Raw genomic sequence first — 21,157 nt, 5'->3', positions numbered from 1 at the left:
TCTTTTCCTGGTTTTCTTATTGTTGCCAGAAAGGAACTAGAGTATTATATAGACCATTCGTCGTCTTCCAGATAAAAAGTTCTCCTCAACTATTTAATGCCATTTCGTGGCAAAAGACTCTTAGTCTTTTTGAGTTTTCTGGTTTAAAAGTAGGTTTTGTTAATATGTATTAAGTAAATGCAACAGCATTTTTGTAACCTCTAAGGTGTTGTTAGATTCTTATGCCCCATAGAATGTACATTTTATTGCTCTCAAAGGGATTTTGTAGTTTATTTTCACCTATTTCTAAAATAATTGTCTGTACTCCAGAAATATATGCAATTATTCTCAATTCTTGTAAACTAGGGGAAAAATAGTGTCTTTTTCATGTGCTGGCAAAGATATAATCACATTTAGAAATCATCTATAACTTCCCTGATAAGAGCTCACCACCAAGAGTTTTCAAACACATCTAGGGTCAGGAGATCATTGCCTCAGAAAATAGTTTCCTTATTGCTTACTTTTTCATTTTTTAAAAGATTTATTTTATTTATTTGAAAGGCTAAGGCCGGCACCACAGCTCACTAGGCTAATCCTCCGCCTTGTGGCGCCGGCACACCGGGTTCTAGTCCCAGTCGGGGCACCGGATTCTGTCCCGGTTGCCCCTCTTCCAGGCCAGCTTGGAGGATGGCCCAAGTACTTGGGCCCTGTACCCCATGAGAGACCAGGAAAAGTACCTGGCTCCTGCCATCGGATCAGCGTGGTGCACCGGCCGCAGCTCGCCAGCCGCGGCAGCCATTGGAGGGTGAACCAACGGCAAAGGAAGACCTTTCTCTCTGTCTCTCTCTCTCACTGTCCACTCTGCCTGTCAAAAAAAAAAAAAAAAAAAAAAAAAAAAAAAAAAAAAAGGCTGAGTTAAGGGAGGGAAGAGGAGAGATCTTCTATCCACTGGTTCACTCCCCAAATGGCGGCTACAGGCAGGGCTGTGCCATACAGAAACCAGGTGTTTCATCTGAATCTCATGTGGGTGTAGGGGCCCAAGCACTTGGGCCATCTTCCTCTGCTTTTACAGGCCATTAGCAGGGAGCTGGATCAGAAAGGGAGCAGCCAGTACTGAAACTGGCACCTATATGGGATGCCAACATTGCAGGAGATGGCTTAACCCGTTATGCCACAATGGTGGCCCCTATTGATTACTTCTAGATATTATTTCCCACTTTATTTGGAGCCAAGCCAGTCTTCCTGTAACTTCCATCTATTGAGCCTATTATCTCTCCTGCAGACCAATCCTTTTATAACACAGATGTCAAATATTTCAGGGGAAGCTCTTAGGTTTCCCTTGGTCTTTTTTTTTTTTTTTTTTTTTTTTTTTTTTTTTACAGGCAGAGTGGATAGTGAGAGAGAGAAAAAGACAGAGAGAAAGGTCTTCCCTTTTGCTGTTGGTTCACCCTCCATTGGCCACTGCAGCCGGCGTGCTGTGGCTGGTGCATCGCACTGATCCGAAGCCAGGAGCCAGGTGATTCTCCTGGTCTTCCATGTGGGTGCAGGGCCCAAGGACTTGGGCCATCCTCCACTGTACTCCCGGCCATAGCAGAGAGCTGGCCTGGAAGAGGGGCAACTGGGACAGAATCCGGCGCCCCAACCGGGACTAGAACCCGGTGTGCTGGCGCCGCAGGCGGAGGATTAGCCTAGTGAGCAGTGGCACCGGCCTCCCTTGGTCTTCTTATCTGGCTCAATTACCCAGTTTTCTCCAGCTATTATTTATGTCACATATTCTGCAGATCCTTTAGTAATCTCATTTCATGTTCACTTGTAGCTGATCTTCCTCAAAAAATGTGATGCTCAGAAACACAGTTTGATCAGTACAAAGCCTGTCAGTCAGAACCAAGGAATGTTAATCCTGGCAATGACCTTAAACCTCATCATTTTCAATAGTTTCCTGTCTTTATGAGGAAGTGAAATTCTCATGGACTCAGAGCTAATTGGAAGTAGAAATGGGGCTAGATCCCAGCTCTCCACTTTACCAATCTAATCTTTTCACCAGAAGACTTTTTTCCTTTCTTGATTCACCGTACTGTTAATAGAACCTAAAATATTTGGGAGGGTAGAGTAAGACAAGTGTGGGAAATGAGCTATAATTATGTCATATTATTGACTCATTTTATAATCCACCCTGAAATCGTGGTTGCAATTAATTCAGATTCCCTACAAATCATATTAGTTAAATTTTAGAACTATTCCTTTTAGTTTCTGTTTTCCTATTTCCCTAGTCTACATGTGATTGTTATCCAGTGATTTAGTGCCTTTGCATTTGTGGTTGCCTCTGTAACTTCCTTGTTCACATTATTGCTATTCATTCTTTAACAATCACCCAAGCATCATATACAGGAAGCCTTTTCTGCCTCTTTACCCTCTCTATCCTCTCTACCAGTCTTGGGTACCTGCTCCTTCTGTCTCTCTCACTCATTGTCTGCTACACACCCTACACACTCATGTCATGGAGTATGGTGCTGCATTTTTGGTTTTCTGAATCTTCAACTAGATCTATTTGATTTCTTATTCTTTTTTTTTTTTTTTTATTTGACAGGTAGAGTTATAGACAGTGAGAGAGAGAAACAGAGAGAAAGATCTTCCTTTCATTGGTTCATTCCCCAAATGGCCGCTGCGGCTGGAACTACGCCGATCCAAAGCCAGAAGCCAGGTGCTTCTTACTGGTCTCCCATGCGGGTGCAGGAGCCCAAGTACTTGGGCCATCCTCCACTGCCTTCCCGGGCCACAGCAGAGAGCGGGACTGGAAGAGGAGCAACTGGGACTAGAACCCAGTGCCCATATGGGATGCCTGTACCGCAGGTGGAGGATTAACCAAGTGAGCCATGGCGCTGGCCCTGATGTCTTATTCTTTGATCCTCAGTTTACAAACTGATCAAATTGTTGGAGTGTACTATCTTAGCGTATATAGATTGCCACAAAAATGCTTCATAACAAACTATGTCCCAAGTCAATGACTTAAAACAAAAGCTCTATTCTTACACTTGTAGGTCTACAAGTCAACTGCAGTTTGTCTGATAAATGTTTGTCTTAACTGGGATGGATTTAATTCTAACCTACAGTTTGGTTTCAAATCTGCTCAACATGGGTTTATTTTGGGGTTCAGACTAATGGAGCAACAGTTACCTAACGCACTCTCTTCTCCTGGATGATACCTTCTAGCTTTTTAAAAATATAAAGACTAAGGCTTCTCCACAGTCAAAATTTATATGTGTTACATGTAAAACATGTCCCCTCCCTTTATCACACCTCTGAATTCCAGTCCAGGTTCTGCAAATACCATAAGCAAAGGATATTTCAGAACCTTAAGACTGTTATTTTCTCAAACATTTTTTGGGCCTTTGTTTCCAGGCAGCTGTTGTGCTGTGTATGGATGTCGGCTTTGCCATGGGTAACTCCTTTCCTGGTGAAGAATCCCCATTTGAACAAGCAAAGAAAGTGATGACCATGTTTGTCCAACGACAGGTAAGTTCTTGAACTTGCAACCCACGTTTTGCCTGCTTATTGCCTCCACCTGCTAATGCAAGATACCAGCCTCATAATGTTCAGCCCCAGTGTTTTGGGGAACCTGGGGAGTTTTCTAACATGTATTCACATGCAGTTCTATCTACCTCTGTACCCTGATATTATTTTCTTTGCTCATTCTGGCCCCTCCACTGGACATTATAGTTTTTATCAGGAATAAAAGACAATATACAATAATATTTAAAAACATAATCTCTAGAACCAGATGGCCAAGGTTTAAATCCTTGTTCTGCCACATTTACTAACCGTGTGATCTTGACTGAACCCTTCGACTTCCTTGTTTCTAGTTCAGTATAGCAAACTACCCCAAAACTTCATTGTCTTAAATGACACTTGCATGTCATGGTTCTGTAGATGACTGGGTGGGCTTAGCTGGGTGAGTCTCCTTGTAGCCTCTTAGCAGTTGTAGTCAGGTGAAAGCAGGGACTGGGGTCATCTGAAGGCTCAGCTGGGCCCACTGTTAAGATGTTGCAGTCACAAGGCTGGAAGATGATGCCTTCTGGTGGCCATGAGCACAGTTGAGTCTGCCCTTCAGAACCCTTACGTGCGGCCTCTCCATGTAGCTGAGGATTCTCAGTGCAGTAGCCAGCTGTAGGACAGAGTATCCCAAGAGTGAGAATTAAAAGAAGGTTCTGCCTGTGTGGCCTCTTATGGCCTAGCTTTAGAAATTCCAGAAAGTCATTTCTGTGGTTTTCTATTAGTCAAGCAAGTTGCTAAAGCCAATTCACATTCCAGAAAGAATTAGACCTCCCTCTTTATATGAGGAGTAGCCTGCAAATGCAGGGAGAGAAGGAAAGGATGGTGGTCATCCTAGAGAATTATCTACCACAATGTCAGTATTATGTGCAAAATGAGAATAAAACTTCTCAAAGAGCTCAGTTTTGAAGTAAAAGAAAAAGAATCCATGTAGGTGGCTGCGCCGTGGCTCACTAGGCTAATCCTCTGCCTGCGGCGCCGGTACTCCAGGTTCTAGTCCCAGTTGTGGCGCTGGTTCTGTCCTGGTTGCTCCTCTTCCAGTCCAGCTCTCTGCTGTGGCCCGGGAAGGCAGTGGAGGATGGCCCAAGTGCTTGGGCCCTGCACCCGCATGGAGATCAGGAAGAAGCACCTGGCTCCTGGCTTTGGATCGGCGGAGTGCCAGCCGTAGCGGCCATTTGCGGGGCGGGGTGGGGTGAACCAACAGAAGGAAGGCCTTTCTCTCTGTCTGTCTCTCTCTCTCACAGTCTATCTGTCAAATAAAAATTGAAAAAAGAATCAATGTAGGTAAAATGCTTAAAACAGTACTTGGAATATTGTAAGCACTATGTAAGTGTTAACCATTATTATTTCTGCCCCTTCTGCTTGGTGTGGCTGTCACTTTTGCTAAGCCCATGAGGTCCTACTCATTCACTGGGCACTTCTGCTCCTCCTTGACACCTCTGCTATTCTGGATGTTGCCACTCCACTGAGCGGGTTTTTATAATTCATGTGACTTGGAGTCCCTGAAATGTCAACAAACCCTATTCTTGGTTGAAGTTGTGTTGGTGGTCATCAAGAAGTACTGTTGTGTACCAATATAGACTAGAGTTTCTATTAGAGAAATACTGCTTTTGGTGTTTGTTTTTCACTCTACCCCTTCTGTGAGAGTCTGAGTGGATCTGAAAGGCTGGGAGACAAAACCTAGTCGAGTCCCATACTATATCAAAATGTCCTTCCTTTCTATGACAAGGTTCTTGGAGAACATACCTTGCCTTACGATGAATTCTTAAGGCAGATCCCTGTGCCAACCAGTATCCTAGGCATATTTGGACCTCGTGGCAAGGACCTTTGCTCCAGGTTCAACTGGGAATTATAGTCCAAGTTGTTGTAAGGAACTGAATAGATCAAAACAAATGAAAATGACAATTCTATTCTCTCCTCACAGAGCATTCTTCTTCATCAATTAAAAGGCTTATATTAATAACTAGGTGGACTTAGAACTGTCTATTATGGCAAATCAATTTTTTGTTTTTACTTTTTGTTATGAAGTAGTTCATAAAAGGAGCAAAAACAAAGAATCATACAATGGACACCTATTTTCCCATTGTCTCATGCCATACCATCTTAATGTTTTATCATATTGGTTTGATTTTTTTCTTTCTCTTAAAAAATGAAATATTACAGATAAAGTTGAAGTCCCTTCCCAGTCCATTTTCTCCTTTCCTAAGAATATTGGTAGTTATTACCATGCATATTTCATACTGTTAGACATAAGTATATATTCATAAATACTATTTAGTATTGTATAAACCTGTCAGAAGTATTTGTAAATGGTTTTATATGGTACATATAATTCTGTAACTTATTTTTTCTTAACCTTATGGTATTGAGATTTATTCTTGTCAGTGTCATAATAATTTATTTCTTTTTACTATGGTATAATATTCCATTGTGTCGCTCCCTCTCTTTGTGGAGGAATGACACTAAACCCTGCCTAGGTTTCCTATCCGAGTCACGGCACCATTATCCCTCCTAGGCTTCCTATCCGAGTCACGGCACCATTATCCCTCCTAGGCTTCCTATCTGAGTCACGGCACCATTATGTCCCTCCCCCTCTTCGTGGAGGAGCGACACTGAACCCTGTGGGGAGCAACTGGGAGCAACTCGGACTAGACTAAGTTACTGGAATTAAGACTTATTCTATACATCTGCTCTCCCACAATATGGCGCTGGGAGAGGAGCAAACAGCTTCTACCCAGCTGCCTCTCACCAACTTGACAAGCTGCAGGACCTGCTCCTGATTGGAGGAGAGCAGCGTACTCGGCGTGTGGGTAGCACAGTTGGGATTGGTGGAAGAGGACTATAAAGGAGGAGAGAGACAACATGCACGAGGAACATCTAAGGGGAACATCTATCTGAAGGAACACCTGTGCAGCCCCCGAGAGAGCTGGCCGGCGGTGTGCCGCTCCCCCGCGGAAGTGGGGAAAGTGGCAGGGGGAACCGCCCTTCCACGGAGGTGGAAGGGACGGTAGCCAACCCTGGAAGAACCAGCAGCAAACCCGGGGAGGGCCGAGCAGACGAAAGAACAACGCAGGGTCCTGTGTCGTTCCTCCACGAAGACGGGGAGCGACATAATGGTGCCGTGACTCGGATAGGAAGCCTAGGAGGCATAATGGTGCCGTGACTCGGATATGAAGCCTAGGCAGGGTTTAGTGTCGTTCCTCCACGAAGAGGGGGAGCGACATAATGGGGCCGTGACTCGGATATGAAGCCTAGGCAGGGTTTAGTGTCGTTCCTCCACGAAGAGGGGGAGCGACAGAACCCTGCGCTGTTCTTTTGTCTGCTCGGCCCTCCCCGGGTTTGCTGCTGGTTCTTCCAGGGTTGGCTACCGACCCTTCCACCTCCGTGGAAGAGCGGTTCCCCCTGCCACTTTCCCCACTTCCGCGGGGGAGCGGCACACTGCCGGCCGGCTCTCTCGGGGGCTGCTCAGGTGTTCCTTCAGATAGATGTTCCCTGGTGCATGTTGTCTCTCTCCTCCTTTATAATCCTCTTCCACCAATCCCAACTCTGCTACCCACACGCCGAGTACGCTGCTCTCCTCCAATCAGGAGCAGCTCCTGCAGCTTACTGGTTGAACTGGAGGCAGCTGTGTAAAAGTTGTTTTTACTCCTCTCCCAGCGCCATATTGTGGGAGAGCAGATGCATAGAATAAGTCTTAATTCCAGTAACTTAGTCTAGTCCGAGTTGCTCCCCACACATTGTATAAATATTTTGCCATGTATTTTTTCATTCTCCTCTTGGTGGATAGTTTGCTTCCAGTATTTACCCTATGAAAAGTGCCTACATGTAAACTTTCTTATCTATTGATTCCTTGTGTACATGTGTAAATATTTCGGCAGAGTATGTGCTAGGTCTCCACATTCATGGAAAAATGCATATTTTGGAAAAACTATGTATGGATTTAAAAAAAATGTATGCCAAAATTAGCTTATCTTTTAATTCCATTTTCTATGAACTTTGAAATACTCTTGTATATGCTTGTCAATGAAATTGCTGGAATATAAGATATGAATTTGCGAGTTTTTATTTTATGATTTTTTTTTTTTTTTTTTTTTTTGACAGGCAGAGTGGACAGTGAGAGAGAGAGACAGAGAGAAAGGTCTTCCTTTGCCGTTGGTTCACCCTCCAATGGCCGCCGCGGCCGGTGCGCTGCGGCCGGCGCACCGCGCTGATCCGATGGCAGGAGCCAGGAGCCAGGTGCTTTTCCTGGTCTCCCATGGGGTGCAGGGCCCAAGCACCTGGGCCATCCTCCACTGCACTCCCTGGCCACAGCAGAGGGCTGGCCTGGAAGAGGGGCAACCGGGACAGAATCCGGCGCCCCGACCGGGACTAGAACCCGGTGTGCCGGCGCCGCTAGGCGGAGGATTAGCCTAGTGAGCCGCGGCGCCGGCCTATTTTATGATTTTTGATTGTTTTATATCTCTGGAAAATTTAAATGTTGAATAGATACTCAAAAAAGACAAAGTAAAATCTTTTCAAATTATCCATGGTTAGTTTTCATTGAGAGAGTCTGTTTTGGCTGGAAGTCATCAATAGCAGTTACACTTTCCCATTCCTTCACCCCAGCTTGTCCTGAAATGAAGGATGAGACTTAAGAGTCAATGAAAAAGTCTGTGTAAAACCTAGGAATTGTCATCGCCTTTATGTCTTGTGTTCATCCAGCCTAACATTTTATGGTGCTTCCTATGGTTGTCCTGCTCCCTGAAGGTTAAGTATATTACTGCTTCCAGGATGTTCTAACATAGTTTTCAGTCTTTTGATATTCTTCTGTAGGTTTTTGCCGAGAGCAAGGATGAGATTGCTTTGGTCCTGTTTGGTACTGATGACACCAAGAATGCCCTCGCTGATGGGGATCAGTATCAGAACATCACAGTGCACAGACACCTGATGCTACCAGATTTTGATTTGCTGGAGGATATTGACAGCAAAATCCAACTGGGTTCTCAGCAAGCTGACTGTATCCTTTTTCAGCTAGAGAAAACTCTTAAGTTTCCTTTAACCTGGTGATCAGTTTGGTGAAGCTTCAGAGTCCCATCTCTGTGTATATGGAGATATTTTGCTTTGAGTAGAAGGAGGTGATGTGTGTTAGGATTTGATGTGACGTTGATCAGATTGGGCATGTGGACTCCAGGCCCTCCAGTCACTTGCCCCTTTTCTGTATTACTGATAAGAGATTGGGAGGCATAGGAAGGGGAATATTTTAAGGAATATATGTATGTATTGACTGTATTAAGAGGGTTTGGTGGTGATGTTGGTTAACAAAGTCTGGAGGTTGAAAAAAATTTATTTATTTATTTATTATAATTTATTTGAGATTCATACAGAGAGAGACAGACAGTGTGAGCTCCCATCAGATGGTTCACTCTCCAGATGCCTTTGTTGGGTCTGGCAGAGCCAAAGTTGGGAGCTAGAAGCCAAAAGCCAGGAATGCAGTCTAGGTCTCCCATGTGGATAGGAAGGATCCAACTATTTGAGACATTACCTGCTGCCTCCCAGGGTGCACACTAGCAAGAAGCTGGAATCAGCAGTGGAGTCAGAACTCAAACCCAATCACTACAGTATAGATCCCAACTGGCATCTTGACCATTATCCCAAATACCTGTCCTGTGTAAAGATATTTTTAGGAGAGTATAGCATTAGTAATCTCTACCCTTTTCTGAATGGAGGATGCTTTGGGGCCAAAAATCAGGTTGATGTGCAAGCAGAGATTTTTCACTTTCTTCCACAGGTTCCCTGATTCAAGGAGTTAACTCTTGTACTTTTTCTAAACAATTAGTAGTGCCGTCATTGATCACTGGGAGGTGCTGCTGTGTTGGGAGTGACTTGCAAATACTACACTGTGGCTCACTTCATATTTAACAGTGGACTGTGATCACCAAAAATGGGTTCTAAATACTGTTAAATGGCATCATAGTATTTGGTTAAATGAGTGTAATATGTTAGATTGCCTTTTGTATATTTTCTTTTTCTTAGTTATATGAAAGAGCATAAGTGAACGTCTATTAGTGAAATAAACTTTGGAAAAAGCACACTTGGGCAGGTAGTTTTAAGTCTGCAAATAGTTCATTGTCCATAATTTCCAGTGCTGTGGACTTCACTGGAAGCAAAGTTGCACATTCATGGGATGAAGGGACAGTTTGCTGATATTCCTTCCCTTAACAAGCTGAGTCCTGGATGCACTGATTGTGTGCATGGATGTGATTCAACGTGAAACCGTGTAAGTGTCTGCAGATAGCTGGAAATAAGCTTTCTTGCAAAAATTGCATGGGTTGATATATTCAGTGTTCTGTGTATTAGTCAAGCAGCATGTTTGTGTGGCTAAAGAAATATTTGATTCAATGATTCAGTTCAAACACTCTGTTTTCTATAAGTTTATTTCATTTTTTTCCTATTTCACTTAAGCAAATTTTCAGAAGTTAAAAAAAAATTAAGTGGCATGAGCCATACATAATTGAGTACTTAGTAACTCTGGCCAATTTCCTAATTTGTTATTTGATTACTATGCCTTGAAAATGTGTGTCTTTGAGCAAACACACACACACACACACACACACATACACACACTTCTCCCCTTGCTTGTTAAGAGAAACATTTGCACTGAAATTCCAGTTGCATCCTCCACGTGGTTCTGCCGCTAGCCTGTGTGTAGAATCAGAGCAGAATATTTGGGAAGTGAACCTCTGCGTAACTGCAGTTGTGGTTGACTAGGAAAATATTCTGTTTGTATTCTGCCCATGTGGTGGCTAGAAAGGGATCTTTTTTAAATCATAGTGACTTTATCTTTAAACTAAACCAGAGTCAGGAGTTCAGGAATACAGTATTTCCATAGTGCTCAGAGCTTTTCCCTAGTATGTTTACAGTATGAGGTATATACCAGGGTTGATTTTGTATTTAATAGGAACTTACCTGAGAGCATCAACAGTGTGTGGACTTACAGAATATAGTCACATGTATCAGCAATACCTAGATTTATTCTTTAGCCCTTCTCTGCTTAGTGACCAGCTGTATTTGACTTCGTAAGAGATAATTTGGGAGAATGATTGCTTAATGTGATAACTTTCTCTTTTAGAGGAAAGAGGTTTGAGAAGAGGCATATTGAAGTGTTCACTGACCTCAGCAGCCCATTCAGCAAAGATCAGCTGGATATTATAATCCATAACTTGAAGAAGTCTGGCATCTCTCTGCAATTCTTGTAAGATTCTAAGAGTAATGTATGTGGATGAATCCTGTGATGGCCTTAGGCAGTGATTGGGACCCCTTTTTAGAGTGCTTGGTTCCCAGGAGTCTTCTCTCCTTGCTCTGAAATGGAATCTGTCAGATGACAAATACTGATTACTCTCTGTGTTGCAGGAACTGTTCTGAGATTTGCAGATAAAAGAGATGAAAGTCACAGTGGTAGAAAAGAATTGAGCTCAGTAGCAGATGGTTTGTTCACTGTTCTTAGACTCAAAGAATTGAGGAATTAGAAGAATCATTGAGGATATTTAGTTTGTCTCCTGCTTACATACCCAACCAATTACCAGATTAAAAATTCTCTTAAACAGCTATAGAAATTGTGTCCTATAAACACTAGATGTTTTAGGGTAGAAGAAATGTTGACTTGGGAAGCCTTTTAAAGATGTATAATTTTAAAAGAAGATTTATTTATTTGAAAGACAGAGTTAGAGAGAAGAGAAAGGTCATCCCTCTTCTGGTTCACTCCCCAAATGGCTACAATGACCAGGGCTGGGCCAAGCCAAAGCGAGGCGTCTGGAATACCATCCTGGTCTCAGTGTGAGGCCCAAGTACTCAGGCTGTTTTCCATTGCTTTCCTAGACATATTAGCAGGGAGCTGTATTGGAAGTGGAGCAGCTGAGACTTGAACCAACGTTCATATGAGATGCTGGCATTGTTGACTGTGGCTTAACCTACTACGCTGGCCCCAAGACATATAATTTTTATATTTAACTCTTTTACAGAACTAAAGAATGCACAAGCACATACAAAATGCAATTTTCTATGTATATTTAGAGTTGGGGCATACACAGAAAGGGGGGAATGTGTATTTTGCAGTTTGTTAGGGGAATAGTCCCTTCCCACACAAAAACTTAGATTTCTCCTCCGGGATGTACTTTTTCTGTCTTATATCCCTAACAAAAAATTCTTTGCACTACACTAATCCTTCCTGCTGCACTTGAAACTGATTTGTTCTTGTACTATTTTTGGTGAAAGCAGAGTGTTGGGATAGGATGTTGAATTATTAATCTGAGGACACTCATTTTTCAAATTGAGAGCTATACCCAGAAGCCTCTGGCTGAGAGTGGTAAGCTCTTGGCTTCTTAAAATGCCTACCACAGGGAATTAAGACCCTCTCCTGCATGTATGTACTTCTTAAGGCTGCTGAGGGACATCTCTGTAAGACTGTAGAAAAATAGCTCAGAATAAGCCATTGGAACGAAACTTGTTAAGACGATACTTGAAAGAAATTAAGTGCTTTTTAAGTGACACTTCTAACTGAGTTGAAGTTTTCTCAGTATTTCAGAAGTCCAGCTCAGCTGTTCCTGTTCAGAATCTCAGGATGCCTCTGTGTGGTTGAAGTGTACTGTACTTCTGCCAGCGTCATCTGAAAGGACTTTTATTTTCTGGCATGTGCAATACAGTAATGTGCGCAGAAGAAGGAACAAGTTCTGCCACTAGCTTGTTATTTGACTTGTTGCAGTTTCTCTTCAGTAATATGCCTTCCCACCTGTACCACAAACCTCCAGCATTCAAATTCAATTTTGTGGCTTTATTGTTCGGTGGAGTCCATGTATGATTGTTGTTACTGAGCTGAGCAATTCCAGTGTCCCAGAGAAGCACTGTGTTCTGAGCAGACTTGTTCCTTGGACATAGTGTTTAGATTCTTGTACTTACTGACTACTTGAAAGATTATTTCTTGTCTAATGCAGGGTAGAAAGAACTGTTATCGTAACTCCTTTTTCAGGATAAACTTCCTGACTCTTCTTTTTTATGTCATTTGTCCCTTCCTGGTAGATGCTTTGGAAACAGCAATCACCTTTTGCAAACCCTGTATGCCACACCTTGCTCCCTGGATGCCTTTAATCTCAGAGAGAATACAGGACATGTACATGTGTCATACAAAAGAGTACATAGAAAAATTTAAACAGAAAACCTCTTTTAATTATAACAGATAAAAGGGTAGAGAAATCATCTTTAAAATGTTCATCCACATAGGGGTGACCAACAGGTAATACTGAGTGAACTTTGCCTTTTAACTAGGTGATGGAGTTCTTCTCAGTTACATATTAACTGTGCAATTTTGACCAAATTATTTCAACTCTGTAACTTCATTTTCTTTTTATAAAATGGAGATGGCAATCTTTCTACACAATATGTAAAATATGAAATGAGATTGTTTATATGGATGCTTTTTTATAAAGTACCATATAGTATATTAGAAAATGTACATGGTTAGTGTATTAGAAAATGTACATGGTTAGTTTAGTTTTGACCTTGTATTGATTACTGAATTTTCCCATGACAGGTAATCCCAATCTAGCTTTATTCTCATTTCAGTCAAAAAAAAAAGTGAAATACAATAAAAATCAAGGGTTTTACTTTTTTTTTTTTAGCATTCTTAGTGTTTTATGCACATTCTCTTATATAATCTGTATAATAACCTTGAGATATCATTAATGGGCTTTTCTTTTTTCCATCTGCCTAAAATATCACCTTGGCTTTTTCTAGGAAGTATTCCTTCCTGAACTCAAACCTCCTGGCTTGAATGAAGACTGACATATTCTGTGTGATTCCTGTGTGGGTTTTTTGTGTGTGTTTTAAGACAAGAGTTCTGAGTCTCTTACAGGTAGTAGAATTGGGCAGTGTGATCTTGGTTTTGCCTGATCCTGCTGCTATAACAAATACTCAAGACTGTGTAGTTTATCAACAATAGAAATGTATTTCTCACAGATCTGGAGGCTGGAAAATCCAAGACCATGGTGTCAGCAGATTCAATGTCTGGTCTACTTCCAAGATCGCACCCTGTTTTCTGTGGTCTTGCATGGTAGAAAGGGTGAAAACTGTGTCTTCACATGGCAGGAGGGCACAAAAGAGCAAAAGAATGCTCTCTTCAGCCTCTTAGAAGGTTACTCAATCCCCTTCTGCCCTCATGACTTAATCACTTGCTAAAGGTCTCATCTCTGAATGCATGGGTGGTGGTCAATTTCAGATATAAGTTTGAAAGTTAGATTAACTAAGTTTCAACCAAGGAATTGTGGAAGACACATTCAGACCATAGCAGAGCTTGAATGTGTTCGAAGGCAAGGTGAAGGCAGGCAGACTGAAGGAGCGAAGCCAGCATAAAAGGCCCATGAAAGTGAAATATGAAGTCACTGTGAGAGGGTCAGATAATCCTTGTGACATTTGGGACCTTGGGTCTAGTCTTGAGGCTATGTACAACCCTCTCCCTTCCTTTTTGTAAAAAATATTTATTTGAAAGGCAGAATTACAGAGAGAAAGAAGGAGAGAGAAAGACCTTCCATCCACTGGTTCACTCCTCAAATGGCCACAATGACCATGTCTGGGCTAGGCTGAAGCCAGGAGCTAGGAGCTTCTTTCAGGTCTCCCACATGGATACAGGGGCCCAAGTGCTTGATCCATCTTCCGCTGCTTTCCCAGGCCATTAGCTGGGAGCTGGATCAGAAGTGGAACAGCCAGGTCTCCCACATGGATACAGAGGCCCAAGCACTTGATCCGTCTTCTGCTGCTTTCCCAGGCCATTAGCTGGGAGTTGAATCAGAAGTGGAATAGCCAGGACTTAAACTAGTGCCCATATGGGATACTGGCACTGCAAGCTGTGGCTTAACCTGCTGCACCACAACGCTGGCCCCAACCCTCCTCTTTTTATTGTTGGGGTATGTAAGCCAATAATTTTCCCCCTTTTACCAAAGCAAAGAGATAACTGTAAGTGTCATTTATAAGTGTCATTTGACAGATGAGAAATTTAAAGCCAGATGAGGTTGGCCAATGTGTCTATTTTCTCATAGCTAGTGAGTGACAGTTACAGGGTTAGACCCCCATTTATTGTTGGCTTCAGAGCTTGTCTTAACTACTGCTGATCTTTTCCTGATAGTTTGCCTTTCCCAATTGGGAAGGAAGATGGAACTGGAGACAGAGGAGATGGCAACTTACCCTTGTACCACCATGGATCCTCTTTTCCTCCAAAAGGAATTACTGAACAGCAGAAAGAAGGTATTCAGATGGTGAAAATGATGATGGTGTCTCTAGAAGGTGAAGATGGGCTGGATGAAATTTATTCTTTCAGGTAAGAAGTGTAAACATTAGTGGCAACTTTGAATTGTACTTATATCAAACTCTTTTGATCAGAAAAATCTAAAAGCTTCTCTTTTTCTGGACCACTCTTGAATTAGCAATTGCTCTATTAATATGTATTCTGGTTTATTTAAAAAAAGGTATGCTCATCCTTAATCCCCTTTAAGTTTGGTTGGTATGATGACTTTTTTCTTTAAAGATTTATTTGTTTATTGGAAAGGCAGAGTTACAGAGATGTGGAGGCAGAACGAGAGACAGAGAGGTCCTCCATCCACTGGTTCACTCCCCAAGTGGTCACACTGGCTGGAGCTGGGCCAATCTGAAGCCAAGATCCAGGAGCTTCTTTCGGGTCTCCTATGTGGGTGTGGGACCCCCGCTGGCCATCTGCCACTGCTTTCACATGCCATAGCACATAGCTGGATCCGAAGTAGAGCAGCCGGTACTTGAACTGGCGTCCATATGGGATGCCAACACTGCAGGCGGCAGCTTTACCTGCTATGCCGCAGCACCGGCTTTTTTTCTTGTTAAAAAATATTTATTTATATGTATTATTTATTTGAGAGGCCAGGAGTTGGGGGTGGGGGGTGAGATGATAATGGTGTTTCTGATTTATTTCCAGGATTTGGTGGTGAAGATTGGAAATATATAGATAGCACAAGAGATGTCACAAGTGAATTTAAGATGAAATAGTATCTTTCTTCTTTATGCCAACTCTGGGGCACATTTATTGGGCCTGTCCTTTTTGTAAACCTACAAAAGACATTATTAATTATAGAAAGTGGTATCAGATCTGAGATGGTCAGCATCCTCTTTTTTTTTTTAACTTTTATTTAATGAATATAAATTTCCAAAGTATAGCTTATAGATTACAATGGTTCCCCGCCCCATAATTTCCCTCCCGCCCGCAACCCTCCCCTCTCCTGCTCCTTCTCCCCTTCCATTCACATCAAGATTCATTTTCAGTTCTCTTTATATACAGAAGATCGATTTAGTATATATTAAGTAAAGATTTCAACAGTTTGCACCCACACAGAAACACAAAGTGAAAAATACTGTTTGAGTACTAGTTATAGCGTTAAATCTCAATGTATAGCACATTAAGGACAGAGATCCTACATGAGGAGTAAGTGCACAGTGACTCCTGTTGTTGACTTAACAAATTGACACTCTTGTTTATGGCATCAGTATCACCCTAGGCTCTTGTCATGAGTTGCCAAGGGTATGGAAGCCCCCTGAGTTCACTGACTCTGATCATATTTAGACAAGGTCATAGTCAAAGTGGAAGTTCTCTCCTCCCTTCAGAGAAAGGTACCTCCTTCTTTGATGACCTTGTTCTTTCCACTGGGATCTCACTCGCGGAGATCTTTCATTTAGGTTTGTTTTTGTTTTTGTTTTTGTTTTTCCCCAGAGTGTCTTGGCTTTCCATGCCTGAAATACTCTCATGGGCTTTTCAGCCGGATCTGAATGCCTCAAGGGGGTCAGCATCCTCTTATCTTGTTCATCAGCATATGATGGTATAGTGGTTTTAAAAAAGAATATTTTGGTCACAAAATAGTTTGATTAGGGGAAAAAAAGACCAAAAAGGGAAAACCCCCAAATATAAAGAATTCATAGCTTATTTTTTATGTTGTCAATAATGGCAAAATAATCTAAGGAAAATGGAATCCCTGAAGCATTACTTTACAATAAAGCAAATTACTTTTTTCAGCCATTCAGTTAGAGACTATAGGAGAGACCATCTCCTTGGTCTTTCTTATTCTTGCTTGGAATCGGACTTAATGTTAATTTTGAATAAAAAACCTTAGAGGAACAGGTGACATGTAGAATAGTTATATGTTTGAGAGCCCTGATTTAGTAAGTGAAGCAATGGAATACTTGGCCACGCAGTGTGGTTTGTGTAGGTTCAGATGCTTAGCGATTATGCATAATATTCATGAATTAATTCTAGTTTACTAATTCATTCATTCCACAGATATTCTTTAAGTTTCATTCTGTGTCAGACGCTGTGAATACTCAGTATACAAGATCACTTTACGAATAGTTCTCAGTTGAAGTAAAGATCCAACAGGGACTGGCGCTGTGGCGTAGCAGGTAAAGCAACCGCCTGCAGTGCTGGCATCCTATATGGATGCTCGATCGAGTCCTAGCTGCTGTACTTCCGATCCAGCTCTGTGGTATGGCCTGGGAAGACAGTGGAAGATGGCCCAAATCCTTGGGCCCTTGCACCCATGTGGACAACCCAGAGGCTCCTGGATTTGTATCGGTGCAGCTCTGACCGTTGCAGCCATCTGGGGAGAGAGCCAGTAGATGAAAGACCTCTATCTCTCCCTCCTCTGCTTCTGCCTCTCTGTAACTCTGCCTTTCAAATAAATAAATAAATAAACCTTTTTTTTTTTTTTTTTTTTTTGACAGTAGAGTCATAGACAGTGAGAGAGAGACAGAGAAAGGTCTTCCTTCCGTTGGTTCACTCCCCAAATGGCTGCTACGGCCGGTGCTGCACCTATCTGAAGGCAGGATCCAGGTGCTTCTTCATGGTCTCCCATGCGGTTGCAGGGGCCCAAGCACTTGGGCCATCCTCCACTGCCCTCCCAGGCCACAGCAGAGAGCTGGACTATAAGAGGAGCAACCGGGACCTAGAACCCGGCGGCCATATGGGATGCTGGCACCACAGGCGGAGGATTAACCAAGTGATCTATGGCACTGGCCCCCCAATAAATAAATCTTTAAAAAGAAAAATTCAACAACTAGAATTTTTTAAGTAGCTACAGTATGTATTTGCTCTAATTTTTTTAATGATTATTTATTTGAACATGAGAGTTATGGCGAGGGGGGAAACAGAGGGAAAGAGAGAAAGTTGTCTTCCATCAGCTGAGTCACTCCCCAAATGGCTGCAACAGCCGGAGCTGGGGCAGGTCCAAAGCCGGGTCAGTCCAAGCCAGGATCCAGGAGCTTCTTTCAGGTCTCCCACATGGATGCAGGGGCTCAAGCAGTTGGACCATCTTCCATTGCTTTCCCATGCACATTAGCAGGGAGCTGGATCAGAAGTGGAGCAACTGAGACTCCAACCAGTGCCCAAACAGCATGCTGATGCTGCAGACAGTGACTTAACCTGCTGCGCCACAGTGCTGGCCCCCTAATTGTTTTTCTGAATGATAATTTTTAAATATTTCTGGTGAGCTGACCTATAATTGACAAATGATGCATCCTGATTTTCTAAATAGACACCCTTGAAAAATTACAGGTAAAGAGAAATTTTAGAAATGGAGTTGTAATTTCCCAGGTGAGTTCTGGAGGAATCACTGAACAATCCTGTACAGTACAGTTTCCTGATGTAATTTGTATTCTTGTCACAATATGTGTAGATATATGTTCCAAAGGTTTTTCTCTCTTTTAAATTAATGCCTTAAATTAACATACTAACCATGATTATCACTAAGAAAAACCATGGGACAATACAAATTCCTAGATGTGGTTTTTTTTCACCCTAGATTGTAATAAGTAGGTTTAGTACTGACTGTGCATTGTCCTCCCAATTTGAGGATACTTTGATTTTAGGCCTGTCAGGGAGGTATAGATCAGAACTTCAACATCCAATACAGTAGTCATTTACCACGTGGGCTCTTTAAATTAATTAAAATTAACTAAATTTAAAAATTCAGTCCCTGTGTCACACTAGCCAGTTTCAAGTTCTTCTTCTTCTTTTTTAAATATTTATTTATTTATTTGAAAGTCTTAGTTACAGAGCAGAGCTGGAGGAAGAGAGAGAGAGATCTTCCATCCACTGGTTCACTCCCCAAATGGCCGCATGGCCATGGTGGGGCCAGGCCAAAGCCAGGAACCAGGAGCTTCTTCCAGGTCTCCCCCGTGGGTGCAGGGGTCCAAGTACTTGGGCCATCTTCTGTTTCTTGCCTGCGTGCATTAACAGAGTAGGATCAAAAGGGAGCAGCAGGTGGCCACAGTGCCACAGTGCCAGCCCCACATTTCAAGTTCTTAATAGCCTATTGGATAGGCACAGTTAGAAATAGAACATTTCTGCCCTTGTAGCAAATTGTACTGGACCTCATTGGATTCTACTTTTACCTTTACGAAAGATCTAAGGAAGATAAATTGACTTCTACTTGGGAAGATTCAACTCTGGACAATCCACTTGTTCTTAGACTTACATATTGGGTGCTGATCTTCAGAATTTCTCCTGGGACCCAATCCGAAACACATGATTGTTTTAAACTTGACTCATACTTGGACTTGTGATATCCTATGTGACAGATTAGATTTGGTTCAGATTCATTCAGTCCCCAACAAACCTGAAGAGGAGATGTACCATAGCTTTAGGTGAATCATAAGCTTTGGAAGCAAACCTAAGTACAAGATATATCATTCAGGTAGAATGTCAGCTATTCTTTGTAAATTATTTCTGAAAATTGGAGTCTCTCTAGACCGCTTTGTCTGTAACTCTGTCAGTAATGGAAGATAATTCTCGATAATTCTCTCTACCTCTTGGTAGATCTATTTTTTTTTTTTTTGTCTCTGTAGTGAGGGAATCATAAAGGCTGCACTGTGTACTTTGAGTGCATTTTGCTATTAATTCCTTTGCTCCTTATTTTAGTGACTACCACAAATTCCACCTATCTTGTATAATCTATGTTGTGTTTGATTAGGGTCTAGATAAAAATAGAATTAATCCTCACTTTTTTCCAAATGGAGTAGCACTCTATTGTGTATGCCATCCCCTCACCCAAGCTGTTCCTACCAGTAAGAAATCTAGAGTTATCTTTATTACCTTAAGACTACATGTCGGGGCCGGCCTGTGGCGAAGTGGGTAAAGCCGCTGTCTGCACGGCTGGCATCCCATATGGGTGCCAGTTTGAATCCCAGCAGCTCCACTTCTGATCCTTTCTCTGCTATGGCCTGGGAAAGCAGTGAAAGATAGCCCTGGTCCTTGGGCCCCTGCATCCATGTAGGAAGCCCAGAGGAAGCTCCTGGCTCCTGGCTTCAGATTGGCACAGCTCCGGTTGTTGTGGCCAATTGGAGAGTGAACCAGCAGATGGAAGACCTCTCTCTCTCTCTCTCTCTCTCTCTCTCTCTCTGCCTTTCCTTCTCTCTCTGTGTAACTCTGACTTTCAAATAAATAAAATAAATCTTTTTTTTAAAAAAAAGACTGCATGTGGACAACAAAGTTCCTTTATTCCCTAGATAGTCTTTATTTCATCATCTCTACTGTGTGTATATAAAGTCTTTATTTAAGAGAATTGAAATTAATGAATGAATTGTAGACTTGTGAGCAGTGGTGTTACAAGGTGGGGCCCACACTTCGATACCCAGGTTTTCATGGAGTTGGTGAGCCTTTTTATGCAGGCTTCCTTGTGAATGTGCTCCTGTCACATTCTCGAAGATGTTGTTGTTCTTCAGAGTTGTGAGAAAAGATCAAGAACCACTGGCAAAGCTGAAAGAGAAGATTGAAAAGGGAAATATATAGATGTTCATTTTCACCTGTAGTAAAAGTAACTCAACTTCTGCTTCCTCCTAAGCTAACTCACTTGTATCCTGGCTCTCTCCCAACTGATTGTTGTCATTTTCCTGTAGTACCCTGCTGCTCCTCTCTTTATAGTCAACAACAGCTCACTTCATATCCAGAAAACTAACTGCATCATCCAGCAAGGTTAACATTTGAAAATTGTTGCTTTTTTTGTTCTTTATTAAGTGAGAGTCTGAGACAACTGTGTGTCTTTAAGAAAATTGAGAAGCGTTCCATGCCCTGGCCCTGTCAACTGACCATTGGCTCCAATTTGTCTATAAAGATTGTGGCCTATAAATCGGTAAGTGGTCGGCAGATATTTTTTAAAGAAATGTTACCTGGAAGCTATACATGCTCATGTAAGGAGCTGACAGTTCATGTGTGGGTTATTCAGAACCGTAACTCCCACTTTTCTAGCTGCTTTCCCTGTTCGTTTAATCTCTGTTTAGATTTTTATGTCAAAGATATGCTAAGAGAGGAAGTTTTCAGAATTGTCTAGAGTTTGATGCTTTCCTCTTTCTCTTTCTCTCCATTGTTAATTGATTATTAATCATGCATTCAGACTATATCCCTATTTTTAAAGATTGATTTATTTATTTGAAAGGCAGAGATATGAGAGAGAAGGCAAGAGAGAGATAAATCTTCCATCCACTGATTCACTCCCCAAATTGCCACAATGGCCAGGGCTGGGCCAGGCTGAAGCCAGGAGCCAGGAGCCTCCTCCAGGTCTCCCACGTGGGTACAGGGGCCCAAACACTTGAGCCA

General features: G+C 42.2%; 1 protein-coding gene across 4 annotated transcripts in view; it reads left to right on the top strand.

Moving 5' to 3' along the window:
• Positions 1-21,157, top strand: part of XRCC5 (X-ray repair cross complementing 5) — a 101,543-nt gene that overhangs the window by 1,106 nt on the left and 79,280 nt on the right. For 2 of the 4 annotated variants that reach the window (XM_002712463.5, XM_051848210.3), the window contains exons 2-7: positions 3,379-3,492; positions 8,341-8,524; positions 9,736-9,784; positions 10,637-10,759; positions 14,678-14,869; positions 20,579-20,693. In XM_002712463.5, coding sequence (XP_002712509.1) covers positions 3,379-3,492; positions 8,341-8,524; positions 9,736-9,784; positions 10,637-10,759; positions 14,678-14,869; positions 20,579-20,693 — 777 coding nt within the window. Of the gene's footprint in view, positions 1-3,378; positions 3,493-8,319; positions 8,525-9,735; positions 9,785-10,636; positions 10,760-14,677; positions 14,870-20,578; positions 20,694-21,157 lie in introns of all 4 variants that reach the window. The other 2 variants (XM_017343103.4, XM_070070222.2) reach the window with 1 other exon arrangement.

The sequence above is a fragment of the Oryctolagus cuniculus genome, chromosome 3 (assembly GCF_051225735.1).
Source record: "Oryctolagus cuniculus isolate XC-2025 breed Fujian yellow rabbit chromosome 3, ASM5122573v1, whole genome shotgun sequence".
Lineage (NCBI taxonomy): Eukaryota > Metazoa > Chordata > Mammalia > Lagomorpha > Leporidae > Oryctolagus > Oryctolagus cuniculus.
This window is presented reverse-complemented; position numbering and strand designations above follow the sequence as displayed.